The sequence below is a fragment of the Aythya fuligula genome, chromosome Z, assembly GCF_009819795.1.
Source record: "Aythya fuligula isolate bAytFul2 chromosome Z, bAytFul2.pri, whole genome shotgun sequence".
In the NCBI taxonomy this organism is placed as follows: Eukaryota; Metazoa; Chordata; class Aves; order Anseriformes; family Anatidae; genus Aythya; species Aythya fuligula.
In genome coordinates, this window is record NC_045593.1 from 15,633,453 (window position 1) to 15,657,596 (window position 24,144).

A 24,144-nucleotide genomic window follows, 5' to 3' on the forward strand; every position below is an offset into this window, starting at 1 on the left:
ATGTCAGTGCTTTGAACATGGGACGTCTGCCAAGGCCTCCTGAATTTTAAATCTGGTTTGTACTCTGACCCCGTTTGTATTTGTAGGTAAGTTTTATGTCTGCCAGCGTATGTTTCCTATGTGTTAAATATGAGTGTGTTGTGCTATGTTGGGGATTGATAAATACATTTCAGTACAGAATGGATATGGAGATGCTCAAAGGGAGTCTATGTTTTATCTGAACCCTGGAATGCAACCGCTAGGTGACCTGGAGAAACTGTTTGAGGAAGGATGAAAACATGCCTCTGTTTCCATTATTTTTCTCTCTTCAGTTGGTATTTCAGAAATTGGAAGTAAAATCTAACCTACTATGAAACAATAATTGAAATAAAACCTTCCTGGAACTGGAAATCTCATATGGGCTGAAGGAAAAGAACTCAGCTTCATTTGGCCATGTTAGAAGACCTGGCATAAAGGTTTTGAGTCTGTATTAATAGTATTATAGGACTTCTCAAATAATGCTCAGAATTATTTCTTAAATTTAGTAGTGTAACTGAAGAAGTTCAGAATTAGCAAACGTATTGCCAGGCCTCCTTTAATTGATGAAGAACTGTATGTTTATATTAAAATGGAAAAAGTGAACAAATCCCACTTTCGTCAGAAATGAGACTCAATCCTCTGCATCTCAGCTGTAATGTTTCAGGTCCATTTCCCACAGCTTATGAAACTTTGCAGTCTTCTCTCTGTGTGTCTTGGGCACATGCTAACAACTCACTAAAGCCACAGGCTCAACCTGTTTACTTCTCCAGAGTGAACTTTACATGCCAACAGCAACTTAATACCCTTTTTTGTTTTGTTTGTTTTGTTGCAATGGAAAAATACGAAAAGCACCAAGCTTTAAAGGAATGTCAGGAGCAGTAAGCAGAAATGTGACATTGCCTAGAGTGAATAGTGAGTTAGGTCTATGTGCACATCTAATTATTTTATGAGCAAGAGTTGAGCACGATGTGGAAGGACAGGTTGTCTTTTTGCTTTGGTTTTAATTTAACTGTGCCTGGAAAGTATGTAAGCATCTAATTCTGTAGCATGTTTAAGCAAAATCTGGGAGCTCTGGAGAGTGCAGGGCGGCAGGATATGGGCCTGAAGCTGTCTTTGAGATGGGAGCAGCCTTTCAGAGTAATGGTCCTCTCACTTTTGGTGTTAGTACTGTCGTGATCAGTGTGGTGAATGATGTGTTTTGGTATTCTGAGAGGCCAGAGGTACTGCCAGGTTTAAAAAATGAGAAACAAAAATGGACAGAATTATTTCTGGAGCCAGTAAATGGTGATGGGAAGCTGTTTGCTCATGCCAGGCCTGTGACTGAGAGGTTATGAGAACAATCTCTTTGCATTTCTGTTTTGTGCCATCAGAAAAGGCCGTTCTGTCTCAAGGCGGTGTTGACTGTTCACGTGTGATGTGTTACCAGGCAAAATTAAACGCCGTGTTACGTCTACCCTGAGCAGCTCACTGCAGGAGTGCTTCCAACACACCCCCTTCAAGGTTTAGTCAAGCACTGGCCGTGACTTTGCCCTTCTTCACCACACATTTTTGCAATGATCCTGGTGGCAGAAGGGTGAGAGCTGCCCAGGGCTGGTGTGTCCATCAGGTGAGGCCCTGACCAGGCCCGGGCCACTGTCCTGACCAGCACCAAGCCAAGCCACGAGGCCCAATATAGGGGTTGAGGCCTTCTGGGCTGCCAGCTGCCCACCGCCAGGCTTTGGTGTGACGCTGAGCATTTCTCATCCTGTTTTGCCTGGCTGGCCTCGCCGCATCAGCCGGCTGGGTCAGTGGAGGCTGGACAGACTCTCCTCTCCTATCTCTTGTTTACGCTTCCCTCCATCTGCAAAGCAGTTTTAGAAAGCCTAATGGGTTCGTTTGACTCCGCATGGTTTAATGAGAGGTCATCTGAACTGCAGGCGATGCTCTGAGTGCTGCCTTTAGCACTGGGGAAAAGTGTCATTATAAATTTAAGGTCAGCTTTTTTTCCTCAGTATATTTTCCTGTGAGCATGCAATTCCATGCACATCATTAGGAATGAAATGGCAGTTTCATTCCTAAGTGCCTTGACAAAAATCCAATCCCATAGATTTTATTTACTTCCTGGTTTAATTATGATAAATTGCAGAAGCAATTATCACCACTGAAGTAGTAGACTCTTACAATATTCTGACTTCGTACATTTTCTTTTCCTTTTTTTTTTTTTTTTTTTTTTTTTTTTTTAAGCAGTTATTAGCAGCTAGTTCCACTAGATTTTCTGTTGTTGTTTCCCCCCCCTTACAGTGTAAAATGAAACTAGAGTTTTTTCCACTTTCATTGAGTTGTGCTACTCTCAAGCAGCTGACTTTTTCCTGTGTTGGTAGAAGGTTGCTCTGAAGGGACAGAGCATTAAGCAAATCCAGGACAGTGGGCAGTGAATGAAATGCTGGAGGCGCTATATTATGGTCTATATAAAAACAGATTGGTCTCTCAGAATTTCAGTAAAATAGGAATAGTTTATAAATTCTTTGGCAGCTACATGATTGTGCCTCTACTGCCGGATTAATTTCTGGATACTTACCTACAATTTTCCTGCCAATTCCTGCAGGGAGGAAATTGAAGTAAGGTAAGGAATTGGAGTGTCTTACCTGTAGATTTTTTCCTAAATCTGGTATTTAGGATCATGCGTTGTGAGTGGTGGTTTTGAATCTGTAAAATGTCAAGTAAGAGTCTGCACTGGGGGAATGGGTGTTTGCAGGGAAGAATATGGTTTAAAGCTGTTCTAAAGTTAGTTATGTTCTAGTTTTGCATATCTTGGCTTTTGTTTGTTTGTTTATTTATCAGTGACCCTCTGCTTCTTGAAACCATGGAGCATAATTTGTATCTGTGTAATACCACAGAGTTGGAATTAATTTTTCAACAATTGGAAATCCTAATGTGTTGGAATCCTAATTTTTATTTTTGCAAGCTTGTCAAAATCTTGTCCCCAAACTTGCATGTAGAATATGTTTTTTGTTTGTTTGTTTGTTTGTTTAATGGGTGTCATCTTTTGTAACTTTTGAAGATGTTTTATAGTCCTCTTTGTGGTAAATTTTATGATCTTTTGTATGGTAGTTCAAACGCCACATGATATATATTTAGCAATGCCAGAAATCTCTGGAACAACAGTTTCTTTGCCAGTGTATTTAATTAGAAAAAAAAAAAAATGGTTTCCTAATTGGAAAAGTAAAATAAATAAATAAATAAATTGGAAATTGGAAAGAACTGTTTTCCTAATGCTGCTGACTACTCAGATTTGTGCTACTCTTTCTTATGGGACCAAATTGACACAAGTCTTTGGTTTGACAAATACAGTAATAATCTGTGTTCCAACACAGATATGCAGCAAATCTCCATAAGGTTAGCTAATTAAATTAAATATAGCAAAATGTATAATGTTAATGTTGTCTCTTTCAAGTCAGGAAAGTTTTGCTGTTGAAATTTGTTATGAAAGGCAGGACAGTGTTAGGGATTTGGGAGGTAGCAACTTTTTTGCATGTCTCTGACAGTGGATCAGCAGCAAGCTGTGAATTGCTTGGGCATCTGAGGTGTTCCCCTTCTGCAGAACCCCTCCCAGTCAGAGGGGTTTTGGTCTGTGCCTGCCCATGGACCTCTGCTGTCCTGGCAGCAGGACAGGGCAGCTGCTGCAAGGTGTTGGGTACAGGCTGCTCTGCCCATGTTGCTGTGTTTGGAAATGTTGCTGTAAGAGGCAATGTTATAAACTTCTCAGGGCTCCAAAACCAGGCAAACTTAAATGCAAAACTAAACCAAAGCTTATTTTAGCCGGATGTGGGGATGCATGCCTAAGTATTTAGTTGCAACACTGCAACAAGAAGGATAAAAATTTTATTCTTGCAAAAGAATAAAATGTAGAGCCGTGTTCCATCTTGCTTGGATTAACGTCCCTTGCTTAGGATCCTTAATGTGCGTCACAGCAGAAAGAACAGTTCACTTGGCAGTAGGATGTTCTTAGGATGCTGCTGACTGTAACAAGACTGTTTTCTGACGATCCCAGTTTCAGAAACACCCATGCTGATTTCACTTCTAATTGTACTTCAGTGCAGGGCATTCACTAGCGGGAAACACCTCTTTGATACTGAGAGGCTAGCACCTTAAACCTGTAAGGTGTCAGGCAAGATCAAAACAGTTCCTGCTAAGCTTCTTGCTGGGTTGTGAATGCTTACGCTGCACTGGGCAGTTTCCAGAAGTTAGCTGCAGCTTCAGCATGGTAGAGTCTAGTGAGCCTGTGGCTGTACCCCTCGTGGCTGTGCTCCTGCAGGGTTCAGGGAGGGCAGACGGAAGGCAATAGAGTAGATAAAAATTAGATAAAAAGTACAGATATGTGTCTTCCTATGTAGATTTTTTTTTTTCTCACCAAATGTTCTGAAAGTCCTCAGCACTGCTGTCACTTGGAGACCTTTGAAACTGGCAAGGACAGAGCAGTTGCAAAGATGCTTTCAGGGAACCTTCTCCAGCACTGGTAACATCGAGCAGACAGTCTTCATGGCAGTGACCCATTTCTCCTCGACATCTGCCACTGCTACGTGAGTACTGTGCGTGTACATCTACACCTTCCTTTAGTCAAGTTCAGTCATACAATTACTGCAACGCACCAGCTTGTTAATGCTGATTCAGGGTGCATCCCCTCAGTGTCTCAGACTTTACTCGGAAAAAATGGAAATGTCAGATAGTACAGAGTTTGTCTTTCCATGTAGCTCCTTGGAAAACAAGAGCCACTGCTTATCTTCTGCCCAGATTCATTTAAAATTTACTTTCTGCATACTCAATCTTTTACTAATAAGTACTTCCGGGGAGTACATATATATATAGATGTAACTAAACTTGATGATTTTAAAAGAGGTAATGAGTTATTTGCAGTTGTTAGGGCCCATCTATTGTATACCTGGTGAATAGTGAAAGAAAACTGTGGTAGACAATATAAAATAGAGCACTGTCTATTTTCACCCATATGGAAACGCATTCCGTGTTTCTCTTTCCTGCAAGTAGCTGCAGTACCACTTTATTGCAGGCCATCTGCTGAGCAGTGTGTATCTGCATAAAGATGCCACCATTTTCTTGCAGTAAGACTGATTTCTTTTGTGATTTCAATGGCACACAAAGAACTGTCTGCTTCTTACTTCTGTTTGCCATAGCTTTCTTTTACCAGAGAATTCATTTTCTTCACTGCAAGCATACAAGTCAAATTCATTTTTAGTGATGTAATTGAAATAGATTTAAATTTTGTCCTGCTGTTTAAAAGGCCGATAAAGACTTCCGTTGCATTTGTTGCCTCAGAGAACAGGTTGGAAGCCTTTTTTATTTTGGAAGAACATTTCCATGACCAATTTACGTTGTACCTCAGGGAAGGAAGTGAAAGAGACTGGCCAGGTTAAATTTTATTTCAAAATACAGTCAGACTTCAAATTAATTCCTCCCATGTATTTCAAAGGCCTGGGAAATCAATGGGTTCTACTAATAATTTCCTTTTTTGTCTTTGTTTTTAATGCAAGTTTATTTGCAACTCAAAGATTAATTAATTCTGTCTCTAGCTGTTTATCATGCAATGCAGCAGAAGGATAAAAGGGATTTTTTCCTTTTTTCCCCATGTTTTAGCTTCTACTTCACAGGCCTTCATGTATTAGCTTAGTACAGTTCTTGTTGCATTGACCATGGTGCATTTATTCTCGTTTTGCTGGCGGCCACACACCAGCTCCACAGGAACCAGGGGGCTGCCTCCCAGCCTGGGGGCTCCGTGCCCCAAATCTTGCTTGCTGCCCTGCTCAAGGAAGTAGATAGGTGAGTTGGCAATACCCATCATGATGCTGGCGGACACCCCTCAGCTGCCAGTGTGGATGTTATGGGGTGCGGGGTCTGTCTGATGCTCTCCTTAGTGAGACACAGCATCTGTGCTTTTCTTTAAGGGTCCGTCCCATAAGGAGCATGGTTTCAACCCAAAGATGAGATTTTCAGCCTTTCTGAGGAGCTTGGCAGGCACTCAATCAAGCATAAGGTGCCTACAACATTTTGGGGGAATGGGGAGAGCAGGGGAGGGTGGAGAGAGGCTGGCTGCAGAGGTTGCAGGGGCCTGCAGACGTATCTCTGCCTGCAGGATTGAGCATGCCTGTGGAAACAGATGGGTTTTAAAGCAATTGTGCAACAAATGCTTATGTTTTCCTTAAACTGGCTTATTTCATAAAATGAATCCTCGCGTGAACCAAGAAGAGAAGATTGTTCTGTTCCATTTTCATCACCACAGCTTTTCCTTTTTCCCAGTGGGAAATAAAACTAGGATCCTGTCTTCGGCTGCTCTTTTACTGAAATGCTGACTGTCCTCTGATGGGCGCCTTCCCCCACGTGGCACAGCATTAGCCTCCCTTCTCAGGGCTGTGAGCCCCTCAGGGAGGCTTTGCCCACTGTTGTCCTCTCACAGCGCATTTCTGCTTGTTTGTGACAAGGGCCAGAGAGGCTGGATTTGCTGCTCAGGCACTCAGTGTCTCTCACACTGGGTGGTCTGAATCCTGGCCAGGCGGGGGGACTCAGCACCACGTGTGTGCCCTCTGGCTCTGGCTGTAGGGGCAGTGTTAGTCTGAGGCCTGGTTTTGGTAGTGGTAACTGAAGAAGTAAATAAAATTGCAAAGTCTCTTCCAGTTTGTTCTGGCAGTGAGCTGCCGTGTCTGAGGGATCATTTCTTTGCTGTACTTTCTGTCCTTACCTTGGCTTTTTTCTCGCTTTAGACAAAGGTGTTCTGAAGTGTCTGTACCTGCTGCAGTAATGCCAGATCAGAGCACAGCAACGTCAGCTGAACTAGATTTCACCACTCTGGCTTTTTGGCAGGAACATCGAGTAATGCCCTTGCTCCCATGTCTGTAGCACAGGCAGATGGTGGCTCCACATCCCTCCAGCCCCTCAAACCCTGCTTTGGGCACGCAGGGCTCGGGCTGGTTAAACTTATAAACAGGTTGCAAAGTGCATTGTCTTCTGCTCTTTGTCACAATTATAAGGGAAGGTGTGGGTGGAGTCGCTGTGTTCCTAGGTGTTTGTTTTATTTTATTATTTTTACAGCAGGATTTCTGGTTTGCCTGGCTTAGCATCAACACATGGAACAGACAGGCGCTTTGTTGAGGTGAAGGAGTCGGTTGCAGAACAAGCATTTATCATCTCTTCTGCTTCCTCTGTCAGTGCTGCAGCCATCAAGCTGGGTTTTACAGGGAAGGCATTGAAGATGCCTGTGTTCTGTTTCATCAATTACTCTGCAGTAGGACAAATAATAGTCCTTGTTCTTCAATTTTGTTGTTAGCCTTCCCTTTTTGTGTCTGCATTTTTGTGTCTGGTGCCCCTAAGACATGCAGATTGCTTTGCCTTTGTGCCGGTGCAGCCTGCCAGGGTGGCTGGGAGTTGCCCGGTGTCTGCAGGTTGTGGCAGCGCTGCCCGGCTGGAGGAGCTGCAGGTGCCTGCTCGCCGTGTGCTGCTTCAGACCACTGGAGGATCTGCTTAAAAGTAGTCACTCATATCGTGGTACCCCAGTGCTCTGTCACAACCTAAACCACACTGAAAGAGGTAACGGAGCGCTGTCCCTCACTGCAATGCACCTCACGGTCATTGTCTTAAAATGTGGAGGTGTTTATCTCGCATTAGAGAAATAGGCTTTCAATTAAGTGAAAAAGAAAATTAAGCTTATGCACATTCTGCTGTGAATGTTTATATTTTATATTGCATTGGCCTGGGCTGCTGTGTGTGGTAATCTTCCATGAGTGGAAAAACAAGGTCGTGCTTTAGGTAAGGGTACTTGTAAGGTTAAAAGATATGTTGTTGTTCATGTCTATTTTTTCATGAACAATAATTGCCAAGCTGAATGCTTCACTAAAAAACAGTAGTAATTCTAGTATGCACTGAAATCAGTGGCATGTGGACCGGGACTGAAAGAGAGCTGTTTTCTGGAGGCTCTCCACAGTCAGTGTTGAGCACTGTTTGCACTTCTTCCTGCCTCAGCTGGGACTGTACGAATCCAAGTTTAGTCTGTAGCTGTGCTATCTTGTGTGTTCTGAGTATTTTTTGCTACCCATACGCAGCTCCGAGGTGTGCATTTCATATAGTCACTCTGTTTGCTGGTGTTCACAGAACTAACACTGAGGGTGCTGCTTATTCAACTCCCCCAAAAATGTGCTTAGGACAAACCTTGAACAAACACTGATTTCCTCTGGCCACAGCAGCCCTGCGCTGAACCAATATTACCTGAGCTGAGGTACAGAAGTGGAGCTGGAGCTTCTCCTGTATAAATGAGCACGCTGTGTGGCTGCACAGGAGGGCTTTTGTGTTGTGTTTGGTCTGTGACACAGGTCTTGTCAACCGTCCTGCAGGGCTCTCTCGTCTTTTACAGAAGGTAGGTCTTCTGAACATACGAATGTCTCAGATTGCTGGTATTTTCTTGCAATTACTGAACTCTCAAAGCTATAGTAAAAGAGAAGGATCAGTATTTTCTAACTTAAAAAAAAGCCCTGCTACTTTAAATTCAGTTCAGTTCCAGGGTTGGCTTGCAGTATGTAGAATGTACAAAGGAGACGAGCTGTGCTTCAGGGGAAGTCGAACAAATTGAGCTAATCCCCTGCCCTAAGAAAATACCTCCAAAATCTCGCTGTCCTCAGAGCAGTAAGCAGAGGGGCTGAAAAGGGAACTCCAGTGAATGTATTACAATCTCCAGTAGCATCCTCGTATAAAAATCAAACTGTTACTCTCAGGACTCGAGCGGTAGGAGACCATCCTATGTGCCTTCTTTCACATTCATTGAAATAGGAGCTGCAGCTGTTTAAGTATACAAATCTGAATTTTTATTGCTTTTGCAAAAGACAGGCGTAATAAAAGAGAGCAAGTTGCAAAGCGTGGTGCTGGTAGCTCTGTTCTAGCTGCTGGTACTCTTCCATGTGTCCCATTCAAAGCTCCTTAAAAACAGGTCACTTTTATTTACCTGGTGAGGTAGGACTTCAGGATCAGTATCTCCACTGATCTTTTTTGTTTTATTCTTTTCCTTTTCATTCCAAATTTCCTTATGTCTGTGATGCAGAATTTAAAGTGAGCCTTCAGCTGAAGTCTGAGGGCATTTAGCACGTCTTAGAATAGCACCAGAACATCGGTACCTGGAAATATTTGAGTTACAAGGTCAAACAAGCAGCGTTGGGACATGTTTTAAAGGCTTGATAAGTCTTATTCACTACAGCTTGTGTTGCTTTTCCTAGAGTGTTGTTCAGTTTGGTTGTTTGTTTTCTTTTTGCTTGTTTTACTTTTTGAGTAATGAATAATTTGGGCAGATATATAATAAGGTTTTACAGCCATACTGGAGACAAAAAAGTTTAATAATTGTCCTTAATTTTATTTGAATTACTTCTGATTTCCTAGTTTATTTCTCCTCTCCTGGAACTACTGTTTTCTTTTACAGACAGTGCCCTTTTCTATGGTGTCAGGGTGGATTTTTACTGGTTTGGGTCACAGGAAGGAACCTAGGCCAGAAATAGATGGCATATATTCTGCCAACTCCAGGAATACCAAAATAGCTCATCTTAAAAGACAGGGGAAACCCAGCCAGTTGACTACGTGCCAGGAGATTGCCAGGCTGATAGTGGGACGCCTGGAAGGGAGATCGATGATGGGCAGTGCTCTAAAACGGAGCATGCTGGGCCCCGGCAAGAATTTGGCAGGGGCAGGTTCTGGAAGAGCCACGTGCTAATGCCTTAACGCGGTTTGCCCTTCTCTTAACACCCCGTCTCACAAGGTCCTGGCATTCCCTGGCAGTTTTTCTGCTGCTCTGGTACTGAACTTTCACGTAGGCCATGCTGGCTGCCTTCTCTTTGCCCTTGCTAAGTGCACTCAGGAGCGATGGTGTGGGCCTGTTTGAAGGAAATCCTTCCTGAGCACTCAGCCCTTGCCATACAGCCAGTTAATTGCAAAGGCCCTGACGATTTTTGCAGAACGTGGTCTTTAGCGGCGTGACTTCTAATGCTGAATAGGCTGACATTCATGAGACTCAGCTCTCCAGAGTATCCTTCTTCAGACTTCCTAAAATTTCGGTCACTGTGGTATGCATTCGACTAGTTGTTTCCAGAAGCCTTGCTCTGACAGAGTACTGTCCACAATTACAACCGTGAAACGTGGTTGAGGTTCAACAAACAAGTTTTTTGTTACCTAAAATTGTCTCAAATTGTGAAATGGAACAGGTTGGAACAGAAAACAGCTGTAGGCCGGAATTCAGGTGATCTGACAAGAAGTTGTCCTTTCCCCAGACGGAAAACGAGAACAAATACATACTGTGTTTCTTCCCTGGTGCCAGATAACAAAGTCCGAGGCCAGCTGTGGTGCTACAGGAGGCTGGGCGGATGGGAGATCCCCGGTGCTTCGTTCATTTTCCTCTGTCTCTGCTTTACTGACATTTTCAGGCTTTGGCCCATAGTGATTGCATCCACACAGCGTTTGTCAGGGTTTAGACTCTGCTTAGACCTAGAGAATTCAGTATCAATATACTGGAATGCTCTGCTGTGGAGTTTGAGCAATGTTCACAGGCTGCTTGCTTCCCAGCCTTTTTCTCTGCACTCATTTCTGGTGATCTGACAGCTTTCCATGGCCCCAGACCAAACTGATTATATATTACTATTTTACACATTTATCGTCAGCCATGAAAACGGCCTTCTCTCTTGCAGCTGTAACCTTCAAACAGGAGCCAAATCTTTGAAAAAGAGTAAGAGGAGTCCGAAGGCACATCACAAAACACACACTTCTTGCTCTGCTGCAGTTGCGAGCTCTGCCAGGGGTAAGCGTGTTGCAGGGCCAGGCAGGCAGCAAGCAGCATCCTTCACCTCGGGGAGGAGAGCCCTCTGAAGGGTGCTCTGAAGGCGAGGAGCAGCCCGGAGGCTCTTTGTCCTTGCAGCCAGAGCATGGGAAGGTGAGGGGACACCACGTGCCTGCATTTCAGGGTGGCGAGCTTGAAGCAGAGACACTCTTTCCAGTCTTCGCCGCAGAGTGCTGTGTAACAGGAGCAGGCGAATGCTTTCTTGCTGCTCTAGGTCCCATTTAATGACAGACGTCAGCTTCCTTTTTCTTTACCCTTCTGTGGTGCCTTGGGCCTCTCCTCCTCCTGTCGGGGTTTGGAGACCAGCTCCACCTCGCACTGTCGCAGATCCTCTTTCATCGTGGTGCCGTAGGTGCTCCACATGTGGAATTACTGGTGCAATGCTCCCTCCGAGCCCCATCAATCCTTGTACGACAGCAGTGGGGTGTCTCCTGTGCCCATCGCTCATGCTATGCTGCAGGCTGGGAGCAGGAGAGGCAAGCTTTGCCACTGCTGGCAATGCTGCAGAGCCGTCAGGCCCAGCTCCCTACCCCAAAAGGATGTGTTTGCATGATTAGCAATTGCTGATCAACTCCTATTTTTCAAGGGTAAAGGAGAAAAAAATGCTGTACTGTTTTAAAGATAAGTGGTGGCTTGTGCATTCAGGGTAAGGGCATCTTTACGTGTGCTGCCAAACAAATTGAGTTAAACTGGTAAAATGATGCACGGTGTGCTGTCGTTCAGTGAGGTGCATGGCTGTTATGTAAAGGTTTTAATGACTTTCTTCATCTGTCTGCTTAGGAACACCATGCGTCTGGCAAAAATTTGAGAAGGCTCAAGGCGTTAAAGAAAGCTCATCTAAATAAAGGCGGGTTAAAGTGACATTGCAGTTACCTAATCCTGTATTGTCCTGCCATGTGACTCCGGTGATACTGAGGCGCAGCATTTCTTTTGCCTGGTGCACAGATTATGCTTCTCCTGTCATCTTCCAAGATCAGTTGCTTTGTTAAACCAGCAATGGGAAGGAAACAGAGGAGCAACAGCCTATTTACAGCAAGGTTTCGAGGCAGTCATTTCCAAGGCACGGTGACAAGCTCGCAGGCTGAAGAATGAATCAAAATAAAACCCTGCGTTCAGCTTTTGGACTGGTACCAGAGTCAAGAGCTACGCTCTTAAGGTCAGCTATTCAAAATGAACTGGAAGCATCTGGGTTTATTCAGGGCAGTTAATCAGCTATTTGTTTGACCTTTTTCTATCAAGTTAGTTTTCAAAGCAGCGAGCTAAAGCCTGAAAATTTGTGTCAAATATTTTGCATTTGTGTCAAAGGTACTATATAGAACGTGAGCAACTCGCCACTGTTGTGCACAAAGCTTACTGTTTTAATTGCAAAGCCTCTTTTACCTTGTAGATGGGAGATCCTGACACGGTAAATCTGTTAGTGGGAGATGGACATAAATAGCTTCAAATTTTGTCCCCAGTTTTGGACAAAATTGCAACATGTAACTACAGATGATTTGTTTTTAAGGTATTTCCAGACTCGTCTTTGGACTTTTGATAAGCAGCTTTTTTTTTTTTTTTTTTTTTTTTCCTTCTGTTTGTCACCGTGTCTATTACATGTGGGATTGTATATTCATGAGAATTATTTCACTTCATTAAACTGCTTATTGAGGCGTTTTGTTAAATGGGGAAGTGATCACCCTACAGACTATGACAACAGGATATGTGAATGGAGGAGGTCTTGGGAAACACCGCTATGCCAGGTGGAATCGTGAGGACAGCGGAGAGGACTACGGGCGTGAGGAGTGCTGTGGAGGAGACGAAGAGGGCAGCCAGCAGAGGCTGACCCCATTTGAGAAACTGATGCAGGATATGTCCCAGAATGAAAAAGTGGTGAAAGAATTAACCTTGGGAAAGAGAATTGGCTTCTATCGAGTCAGAGGAGAAATAGGAAGTGGGAATTTCTCACAGGTGAAACTTGGAATTCATTCCCTGACCAAAGGTAGGCACTGCTGTGTGGGTCGTGGTTTCTGTGTGCCCTAGTTCTGTGTGTACACAGATGGGCCTTTTCGGGAAGAAGATGCTGCCTGAGCCTTAAATACACATGCAGGTTGTACGTGCCTTTTTGGTTGTGTGGCTCTGTAAGCAGGCACAGGGGTGAACGCTTAGCTTGGAGCAGCCTTTATCCATGACAGGCAGACAGAAACATTTTATCAGAGTGGCGAAGTTGTCTGTGCATTTGGGGGAGTTATCCTCACAGTGCCGCACCTCCTTCCTGCAAACACTCCTCCTGCTGTCAGCCCTGCCGGGCTCAGGGCTGCCCACAGCCCCACTGAGCAAGGCTTCCATTGTTTCACAGCAAAATTTACTGGCATGGCTGAGGCTTTCACTCAGTAACAGTAGTTTTGGTGAGAAGTGTTGTTTTTGCTGACTTTTGCAGGTAGTGCATTCATATAGGAAGCTGGGACAGGGTATGTAGGTGCGGGCTGAGCAGACGCAGGAGGACAAGCTTTGCTACAGCCAAACCTGGATAGAAAGCTGTGTTGAACTGCCAATTGTTTTTCTAAGTACAGAAATGTACTGCATAAGCTGCTTCTTGGGGGAGCTAGAAAAGCAAGGTAGCTGCAGCAAACATTTCAGTTACAGGTATAACTCAGAACTTGTCTTCAGCTACCCAGTTTATTCTGCAGTGACAATATTAGAAACTGTTCTCGTTTTCCCCATGTACATTAATATCTTCTGTTCTGTCTTTCCTTTTCAATTCAATTGTTTCTCCTTCCCTGCATCACCTTAAGGCTGAGAGAACAAGGTATTCCCCAAAGCCCTCATTCCTTGTTATCAGTTGTTATTTTTGCTGACCACCTCCTTCAGGCAAGATGCAGAGGTCTGGAAGCTCACGTTTAGCCCAGTTACAATACTCTTGTTGCACTGGGAGCAAAGTGGACAACTGGTGGTATTTTTTCCCCAAAATTCAAGCCTGCTTAAGGCTAAGGGTTGGTTTATCTGGGTGTGGCTTTTTTTGGTTTGCTTTTTTCAGGGAGGCATCACCATTGTACTTGGCCCATAGCGAGTTGTTTGGTTTATGCTCAGTGATTTTTTTCCTTCCTGAGAAAGCTGCTTCTGCCTGCTGCTGACGGAAATGCTGCTCCTGCACCGTGCACAGGAGGAACACTGATGGAAAGATAAATCGGAGCTGGATAAACCTTTCACCTGTTGAACTTAGGTTGCTTTAGAATGTGTGTAGGGCTGATTGGAAATTTCTGAACTTCAGTGAGCAGAGTGAGATTGAGCAAACTAAATACCAAAACTGAAGACATTTCTTTTTTCTCCCTTGAGAAGCTTGCTTTTCACCAGAAATCTCTAAAATTATTTTTCTTTTGTTGTTAGTAGCTTTTTGGGTTATAATGTTCACTGGGCAAAGATTTAATTTTTTGATACTAAGTTTGCAGTGCTCTTGAGGAAGAAGGGATAATGGGGAAATACCCTTCTTGCTCATCTCTGCCTGCGAGCTCATTTGTCACAGAATCGCAGAATTTCCAGGCTGGAAGAGACCTCAAGATCATCGAGTCCAACCTCTGACCTAACACTAACAGTCCCCACTAAACCATTTCCCTAAGCTCTACATCTAAACGTCTTTTGAAGACTTCCAGGGATGGTGACTCCACCACTTCCCTGGGCAGCCTGTTCCAGTGCCTCACAACCCTTTCAGTGAAGAAGTTCTTCCTAACATCTAACCTAAAACTCCCCTGGCGCAACTTAAGCCCATTCCCCCTCGTCCTGTCACCAGGCACGTGGGAGAACAGACCAACCCCCACCTTGCTACAGCCTCCCTTGAGGTACCTAAAAAGAGCGATAAGGTCGCCCCTGAGCCTCCTCTTCTCCAGGCTGAACAAGCCCAGCTCCCTCAGCCGCTCCTCGTAGGACTTGTTCTCCAGGCCCCTCACCAGCTTCGTCGCCCTTCTCTGCACCCGCTCGAGCACCTCCATGTCCTTCTTGTAGCGAGGGACCCAAAACTGAACACAGTACTCGAGGTGCGGCCTCACCAGAGCTGAGTACAGGGGGACAATCACCTCCCTAGCCCTGCTGGTCACACTGTTCCTGATACAAGCCAAGATGCCGTTGGCCTTCTTGGCCACCTGAGCACACTGCTGGCTCATATTCAGCCGACTATCCACCATCACTCCAAGGTCCTTCTCTGCCTGGCAGCTCTCCAACCATTCCTCTCCCAGCCTGTAGCTCTGCTTGGGGTTATTGCGCCCCAGGTGCAGGACCCGGCACTTGGCCTTGTTGAACTTCATGCAGTTGGCCTCAGCCCATCAGTGCAGCCTATCCAGATCCTCCTGCAGAGCTTTCCTACCCTCAAGCAGATCGACACACGCACCTAACTTGGTGTCATCTGCGAACTTACTGAGGGTGCACTCGATGCCCTCGTCCAGATCATCGATGAAGATATTAAAGAGGACCGGCCCCAGCACCGAGCCCTGGGGGACGCCACTAGTGACTGGCCTCCAACTGGACTTGGCTCCATTCACCACGACTCTTTGGGCCTGGCTATCCAGCCAGTTTCTAACCCAACGAAGCGTGCGCCAGTCCAAGCCAAGAGCAGCCAGTTTCTTGAGGAGAATGCTGTGGGAGACGGTGTCAAAAGCCTTGCTGAAGTCAAGGTAGACCACATCCACAGCCTTTCCCTCATCCACCCAGCGCGTCACTTTGTCATAGAAGGAGATCAGGTTCGTCAAGCAGGACCTGCCTTTCATAAACCCATGCTGACTGGGCCTGATCGCCTGCTTGCCCTGAAAGTGCTGCGTGATGACTCTCAGGAGGATCTGCTCCATGAGCTTCCCTGGCACTGAGGTCAAACTGACAGGCCTGTAGTTTCCCGGGTCAGCCCTCCGGCCCTTCTTGTAGATGGGCGTCACATTTGCTAGCCGCCAGTCAACTGGGACCTCCCCCGATCGCCAGGACTGCTGATAAATGATGGACAGTGGCTTGGCCAGCTCCTCTGCCAGTTCCCTCAGTACCCTTGGGTGGATCCCATCCGGCCCCATCGACTTGTGCACATCCAAGTGTCCTCACAGAATACACTGTAGGGATGGGAGACCAGGAACGTGTGCATGCACACACCCGTGCACAGGCACGCACACATGCACACCCTTTGGAAGAGGAGTTATTTTTTTCCAACAGCTGTGCACTGTTGTGTTGTTAATGAGCTGATGTGTCCGCACAGTGCTAATGAGTACAAGTCTTTTTCTTGGTTGAGATGTAAATTAAACAGGCTTCATTATTAAGACTGCTGTTTGGGTTCCTGAGGTAGGGACAGGCATGTGTATTTGGCGGGGGAACATTCAGGTGTTCAGAAATTGTTGCAGTGGCAGGTTCCAAGCATCTTCCTCCTCCTGACAGTTCACCCCATATTGGGAAAGGAAACCATTTTGTTCTTTACTAAAATCAGCTTTTGTAGCAAGTAGTTACACGTGTGCTGTTCTGTAGCCTGTGAGTTCTGTTCCAGCAGGATACCTAGAAAAGTTTCCAAGACAGGAAAAAACTGCAGGACTGTACTTGACGAAGAACCTTGTTTCTCTCACAAGGGTTGTCTTGCTTGCTTAGCAGATGCAGGAAAATCTTTTGTGCTTTTTTTTTTTTTTTTTTCAGGAGCCTTGCCCATGTTATTAACCTGAATTTTGGCAGGGATTTTCTCCAGATGCCTGCTGAGTTGCTTGTTGAGGACAGTTAGATTCCTAATCACTCTGTGATCTTTATTTCACATGTATGAGAGCAGAGCTGAATGTATACAACTGAGAACACCCCAAACTTACAGCTGTTAAAAAGTTTGTCTGCTGTGAAGCAGCAATTGCAAGGGCAGGACTAGCCAGTCACCTACTTTGTTTTTAAGCTATTTCAGGTCAGTTCTGTTTTTGTTTCCTTTTGCCAGCATAGCATACACCACTTCTTCCTGAAATAATTTCTCAACCTTCGTTTAATCTCTGTTCTTCACTGAGATTTCAGATAGGTCTTTTCAAAACCTCAATATACCCTGCATATGATCAATCAAAATCTTTTGCTAATTAATTTCAGTATTTATTTTTTTTTATTTAAATAGTATTTTTTTATTTAAATAGTATAAGTATTTAATTTTTTTTTAATTTAATTTTGGTAAATAAATTGCCTACTGAAAATGCCCTTCTGTTTGAACTGCTACCATGCAAGGATAATAGATGATTTGTAAACCAAGTTTGGTTTTTTGTTCTGTTTTGTTTTTCTTGTTTGTTTTTTTGTTTTTTGCTTGTTTGTTTTTGAGGCAGTTTAAGAAGGAAAATAAGTTTTTTTGTTTTGTTTTGTTTTGTTTTGTTTTACAACTGAGGCCATCTGGTTTTCTTAAATATCACGCATACATAAATGCAATGATGTAGATTTAAATGACCTTGGTCCTGATACGTGGTGGTGTAAGAAGAGGATTCTAAAACATTTTTTGTTTTCCTTCCTTGTCACTCTTCTCTTAAAGCAACAAATAAGCAATACAGATTTTTTTTTTTATTTGCCCCTGTGTGCTAGAAAGCAAGGTGAAGTTCTTTTCTAAAAGATTCAATAAAAGTTATTAGTCTAAATCTGTGAATGGTCGGCTAGAAGTGCTTCTTTCCAAGAACAGACAGTTGTTTTACCTGCCCTGCTCCAGTTTAATTTTGCTGTCTTGCTAAGTTACACAAAGGCACTGTAAACCTATCGTAACCAGAGTAATCCTTCAGGTACCAACTGCGAGAGGCATGGCCCACCCGTTTAAGACAGAAACCTAAGGGCAATTCTGATTGATCTGTTGGAGCTTCCCTGTTGATACAGTGCAGCTGCGTATGTGTATGAGTGTTTTGTGACCCCGGCTTCACTGCAGATAAGCTCCAGAAACACACAGAACTTAACCACGGCTTTGCATTACCAGGACAGCACAAGACACATTTGCTGTCTTACAGGATCCCTGCAGTTTACTCTACTTCACTGTTTTGTTTACTTCCCTAGTGTAAAGTCTATCTGTGGTGTGAATTCATGGCCCACTGTGGTATACAGACATAAAATTGTACTTTTCCTGTATTCTGTGCAGTACCAAGAACTACTCATGCATGAACACGTTGGAAAAACTGGCTCAGCTATCCTGAGAAAGACAAACCTCTGCAACACTGATTTTGGTAACTGAGAATTTGTGGGGATATGGGATAAGACATTAGGCCACCGTTCTGTAAGTCACACCAACTTAAACACATCTTTCTGTTACAAGCTTGCAGGGCTATATTCAAAGTCCCTAAATTACCTCTGAGTATTGTGTCAGCTATGAAACAAGCCACCTAAATTCAACACCTCCATTAGTCTGGAAGAATCAGGCTCTTGTGCGTAACACACCTAATTCATCTGAACAGCACTGAGCTAATATCGAAAAGCGAGAGCACAGACTTTAACATCATAGTGAGCAGCAAGCTGAGGAGGGAGACACATTATCCACCCAGTCCTAGGGGCTTTGCAGGATCAGTCTGTGTCCCAGGAAGGCAGCATACCCACTGGTCACTGTAACACCAGGATGAGACTCGCAGCTGCCCACTTCTTTCCAGGCAGCAGAGAGCAGCAATACCAGCTTCCCATCTCTCTGACTCGGGGCCAGACTTCTGTTCTGAAAGCTGCAACGCCTAGGTTAGGCACCTGACATAGATGATGTAATCGTGGTCATCAGACACATACTAGCTTGATAGCCATGGAACACAGCAGATGATTTGATTAGCACTTGCAGTACGCTCCCAGCCTCTAGCTATACCAGCTGTGAGTAGGATGCTGGAGATCAGAAAGGAACATGGGTGTGTGTGAAGGATGACAGGGCTTAGGAGGCTGCTGTAGCTTATCTTGTATTCATCATAGGCGAAATTTCACTGCAGTTACATAACCAAACACTATTGTACACACAGAGTGTTACCGTTTGCACTTGTTGGGTTAACACGGAAAAGCATTTTTCTTTTCAGAGAAAGTAGCTATTAAGATTTTGGACAAGACAAAACTAGACCAGAAGACTCAACGTTTGCTGTCTCGTGAGATATCCAACATGGAAAAACTGCACCACCCAAATATCATCAGACTGTATGAAGTGGTGGAGACGCTCTCAAAACTGCACCTGGTGATGGAGTATGCAGGAGGTGGGGAGCTCTTCACTAAAATCACTACAGAAGGGAAGCTATTAGAAACAGAGTGTAAAATTATCTTCTCCCAGATTGTCTCTGCTGTGAAGCACATGGTAAGTTGCTCTTCCACAGGCACGCTGTTCCTTACTACTTGGCAGAATTTGTGGATATACCTTTTGTTTTTCCAAGTAGTAGGTTTACTGTTACCAATATTTCAGGCCTGTATCTCTGAACAGCAAAAAAAAAAAACAAACTAGAGAAGAGCTGTCCTAAAGTTCTGTATACCCTGGCAGCCAGGAGGGCCAGCTGTACCCTGGGGTACATCAGGCATGTCACTGCTAGCTGGTTAAAGGAAGGGATTGTCCTGCTCTGTGCTGCCTCCAGAACTGCGTGTGGTTTGGGATACCACAATATAAGAAGGACAGAAAACTATTAGAAAGCATCCAAACAAGGGCTATGGAGAAGGTGAAGGATCTGAAGGACAAGATGCTTGAGGAGCAGCTGAGGTCCCTTGGTTTGCTCAGCCCTGAGCAGAGCAGGCTGAGGGGAGGCCTCATGGCGGCCTGCAGCTCCCTCACGAGGGGAGCGGAGGAGCAGGCGCTGAGCTCTGCTCTCTGGGGACAGCGACAGGACCCGAGGGAACGGCATGGAGCTGGGACAGGGGAGGGTCAGGCTGGGGGTTAGGGAAAGGGTCTGCACCCAGAGGGTGGTCGGGCACTGGGACAGGCTCCCCAGGGCAGTGGGCATGGCACCGAGCCTGACAGAGTTCAAGAAGTCTTTGGACAGCGCTCTCAGACACGGGGTCTGACTTTGGTGTAGTCCTGTGTGGAGCCAGGAGTGGGGTTTGATGATCCTTTAGGGTCCCTTCCAACTCAGGATATTCTGTGATTCTATGAAATATACCCAAGAGAACTTTCACATCCACCCCAAGTTATTGCCCCTCTGTTGACAGCTTTTGGGAGGAAAATGAAATAAGAGCATTTGGTGGGTAGAACCATGTATTTAGTAACAGCATTCTCCTATGTTGCCGTAGGTACCATGTAACAAAGCTCAGTTTCTTCCCTCCAGATATTTCAAAACTTAGCATCACTCTTCTGCAGGCAGAAAGCATTCCAGAGAAAGTGTGCTAGGTATTGCAAACACCCAACTTGCTTATTAATGAATGTGGGAGACTGGCAATTAAGACAGTTAATTCCTGGTCCTCACTTAGGTACAATCTGTGATCTTAACCCCTAGCAAGTCACTTCCTCTTGCCTAGTCTTCATTACTGCAACTGGATTTAGAATGATGCAATTTGTAGAACACAAAGCATCCTACAAGGGCAGAAGAGGGTAATTAACTACTCCCAGTACAACCTCCTCGGAACCTTGCTTAGTAACTACAGCACAAAAACAATAGAAAACTCTTCTGTATTTGAGAAGTAAACCTAAGACTTGTTAAGGTTGGCACAGGGTGCCCTCTGGTGCCTCCTCTCCTGCCACGTAACTCGCTTGGGCTTTGAAAGCCAAGTCATCACAGGCAAGGGTATTTATTTCCAGGTCAGGCATCTAAAAACATGCTGCAAACTGCTTACAGAATATATAAAGAATATGTCTTTTTTTTAAATGTATTTTGACAGAATGATGAGATGTTCTTTAAATGATGGATTAGCTTCAACACCTTATCCAAAGACACCAGACCTTACTTTAAAGATCACATCTATTTCTTAGCATTAAACCCAGACTACCAACTTGGCCAACCTCTTCACTCATGCACACAATCTTCTGCTAAAAACATGTTACTTTTGCTAATCTATTAAATTCAGGATACCTGTATCCCATCTCATCCCTCGTAGATGAGGACTGAGGATCCCCTGGTTGTTACTAATGACAGTTTTAGAAGTGTGGGACACAGAAGGGGATATTGAAGGATTTCCCTATTGCCTCCAGATCCATGTGCAGCTTCTCACCTCTAAGGGTAAAGAGCAAAAAGCACTTCCATTCTTCCTAGTTATTTCAGCGATGAAGTTAAGCCCTTACCTAATCAAGACAGGTCTGTGTCCACTCAGCAGAGCAAATTCGATTTGAGTGCTTGGCAGCTACTGGCATTTCTGATGAAAAAAGGTACAAGTTGCAGTCTATTTACTATAGATTTCTAAAACTAGAAGACACCACTGAACTCAGTGTCCTATAAGGGTGTGAAATATTCCAAGGCACAAGTTTGTGATCCTTTTCTCTTGCCATGACCAGTTATTCACAGGATATTGGATCACACAACAGAATTATAGCAGCTTTCTTATTTTGTCTGTTCACATTCCCTTTATGATTTTCATGAACTACAAGCTTTCTGTTCACAAGTCCGTGTGCTCAGAACAGATGCAAAAATGGCATCATTTAAAAATAAATTGTTTTTGTTACTTACGTCATTACAGAAATGTAGTAATTTCAAAAGTGTTCTGAACCCTGAAAAAATAAAACATTTTGCACATGAAGGTATCTATACATGCAGGGATAGCCACAATGCCATCACAAATCTACTTAATAAAAATATTTTTAAGGACAGCAATCTCTTGTTAACAAATTTTCTAAAATGACATCCTTCTTTCCGTCTCCTCCAGGTACTGTGCTGCTTCCTTAGCAGTAGAGAATTGTTAGACTTAGTTAACAATTTTAGCTTTTCAATTTGCTAGTAATGCATACTTCTCACTTTGTCTGAGATAGGCAATTCTTTCCCCTGTGTGGCAATTAATCAATGATAGGGGGTAGTCACTTGGGAACTTCCCTATGAACAAGCTAATACTGTATTTTCTTCTTGTTCTATAGCATGAGAATAATATCATTCACCGGGACTTAAAAGCAGAAAACGTTTTCTACACCAGTAACACCTGTGTTAAGGTGGGAGACTTTGGATTCAGCACCATCAGTAAAAGAGATGAAACTTTAAATACTTTCTGCGGTTCCCCTCCTTATGCTGCCCCTGAACTCTTCCGAGATGAAAACTACGTCGGCGTTTATGTCGACATCTGGGCGCTAGGAATCCTGTTGTACTTCATGATGACAGGTATCATGCCATTTCGAGCAGATACAGTGGCCAAACTGAAAAAGTGCATTCTTGAAGGGACATACAGCTTGCCTGCCTCCCTCTCAGAGCCTTGCCAGAAACTGATAAAAGGAGTCCTTCAGCCAGTACCAACAGAACGATACTCTGTCAAACTTATTATGAACAGTGAATGGATGCAGGGGATACAATACCCTAAGCCTTTACAGCCATTTAAACTGGATCCAAAGTATTTGTCTGAGATCAGTACGCTCAAAGAGGAAGAAATTGAAGTGAAAAACACTCTTAAAGATCTGGGAATCACAGAAGAACACATTCAAAATAACCGGGGAAGAGATGCGCGCAGCTCAATAACAGGCGTCTACAGAATTGTTTTACACAAAGTACAGAAGAAAAGGGCGCTTGAATGCGTCCCTATAATGTCCTGTCCAGATCCTAAAGAACAAGACTTCAAGAAAGGAATCAACTCTTACAGTGGGATAAAGTACACATCGAAGCTGTGTTCTATTTTGTAAACTGCACTGCGGGCACACTCTGCACACTTAACAAAGGGTTTTATTCACTTTTCACAAGATTTGGTGTTAACATTTTTTGTAACTTTTAAGTAAACCAAATATGCCTCATCTCCTTTGTATTTCTCAGTTCAAACTTCAAGTGCTCAAATGCAGAGCTCTAATGCGCTTGGTTTTCCCTTTGCTGCAGAGACATGGTCTAGCCAGTGCAAGAACTCACGTAAAATAGGCATGGGATAAATAGCAGGAGTGATCTTTTAATAAAGATCAAATACTACTGCCCTTAAGATGCCTGGGAGATCTCTAAGCACACACATTACAATTGACTTCTCAAAAAATTACCTTAGCTTGACACAACTCTACCACTGCAGATCAGAACAGTTTTCACAGAGAACAGTCAATCTGCAAACAACTGTAAATTCTTAAAAAAAAAATAATAAAAAAAAAATCATCTTCTTAAAAATTATTCAGCAAATTAAACATAAAATGTAATTAGAGCTTTAAAAAAGAAAAAAAAATAATTATAGAAAGGACGAGGCTGTTGTTGACGATGGTTCTTGATTTGTCAAATTCAGAAAGGCAAATTCAGATATGCTACTCTAACCCTGCACATGTGGCTGCAATTTTCAGTGCATAACTGGCTGGGCTGCCATCTAACCTTCTGACATGTTCCAGTATTTGTATGGTTCTCACAGTCTACAGCCGTTTAGAACCCAGTTGTGCTCCAATAAAGAAACAAACATAAGCATACTCCAAAACTCAAGTACTTTTAAATTCTCACTTTAGCATTGGGCATCCCAGGGTAAGCTGAGCGCTGTGGATACTAAGGTGTGTTTTCACACTGAGTATTTCAGGCTTGTACTAATTTCTGCCATAGTAGTTTGGCAACAGAGGCTGGTGAAAAAATGATTTTGATATTCATTAAGTTGGAAACCAGACAATTCCAATTTTTCTGAGTGTCACCAAGACGTAGGTACTCCTACCTTCAGCTTTAATCAGGCATTTTGATCAGCAAAACCAGCAGCTCCAATGTAAATGGGTACTAGCTGTCCTCTTGAACACACACAGCTGAAATGCCCATGCTGACAGGCAGAGCCTGTATGGTTTTAGTTAAGACAGGTAAACCAATGCAAGGTTTGGAGAGGTACAGCTGGTGTCCTCAAATTTAAAGGCAGGATGCCTTATCTATTATTAGGACCAATGAGATGATCCATTGACCTTGAAAAGAGTAATTAATATAAATGAGCAACAGAATGACTCTGAAAAGCCACCCATGGAAAACTGTGCTCAACACGATCCAGGTAAGCACAAAGCAAGTACTGATCCCCTTTCACTGTGTATGTGAGGAGATAAAGTGATACCGTTGTTCCTAAGATAGTAATAATATTGGTTCTATTATATAAGCTGGGAATGAATTCCTCCACTACAAAAAGTTTCCATACAAAAGCATTTAAGTTATCTTGAAACACAGCCCTAAAATAGTGATTTCCCACCAGCCTCGACAACCCTTTCTTTCCATTTGTGTAATGGAATGATATCAAGGAGAAAGATCCAGGAGGCCCACACAGCTTGCGACCCCCACACTCTGGCTTTTCACAAGGTC

The 24,144-nt window shown here is 43.8% G+C and overlaps 1 protein-coding gene across 2 annotated transcripts; it reads left to right on the forward strand.

Annotated features, from left to right (window-relative positions):
- The first annotated feature begins 42 nt into the window (after nucleotides 1-42).
- On the forward strand, nucleotides 43-22,644 carry NIM1K (NIM1 serine/threonine protein kinase). 2 transcript variants are annotated; one of them, XM_032206467.1, is made up of 5 exons: nucleotides 2,588-2,620; nucleotides 4,424-4,577; nucleotides 11,648-12,845; nucleotides 18,838-19,106; nucleotides 21,795-22,644. In XM_032206467.1, the coding sequence occupies exons 3-5, from the start codon at nucleotides 12,554-12,556 to the stop codon at nucleotides 22,542-22,544; spliced, it is 1,311 nt and encodes a 436-aa protein (XP_032062358.1). In that variant the 5' UTR covers nucleotides 2,588-2,620; nucleotides 4,424-4,577; nucleotides 11,648-12,553; the 3' UTR covers nucleotides 22,545-22,644. The 2 variants fall into 2 exon arrangements, with proteins under 2 accessions (XP_032062359.1, XP_032062358.1); XM_032206468.1 differs by lacking the exons at nucleotides 2,588-2,620; nucleotides 4,424-4,577 and adding an exon at nucleotides 43-86.
- Nucleotides 22,645-24,144: the final 1,500 nt, after the last annotated feature.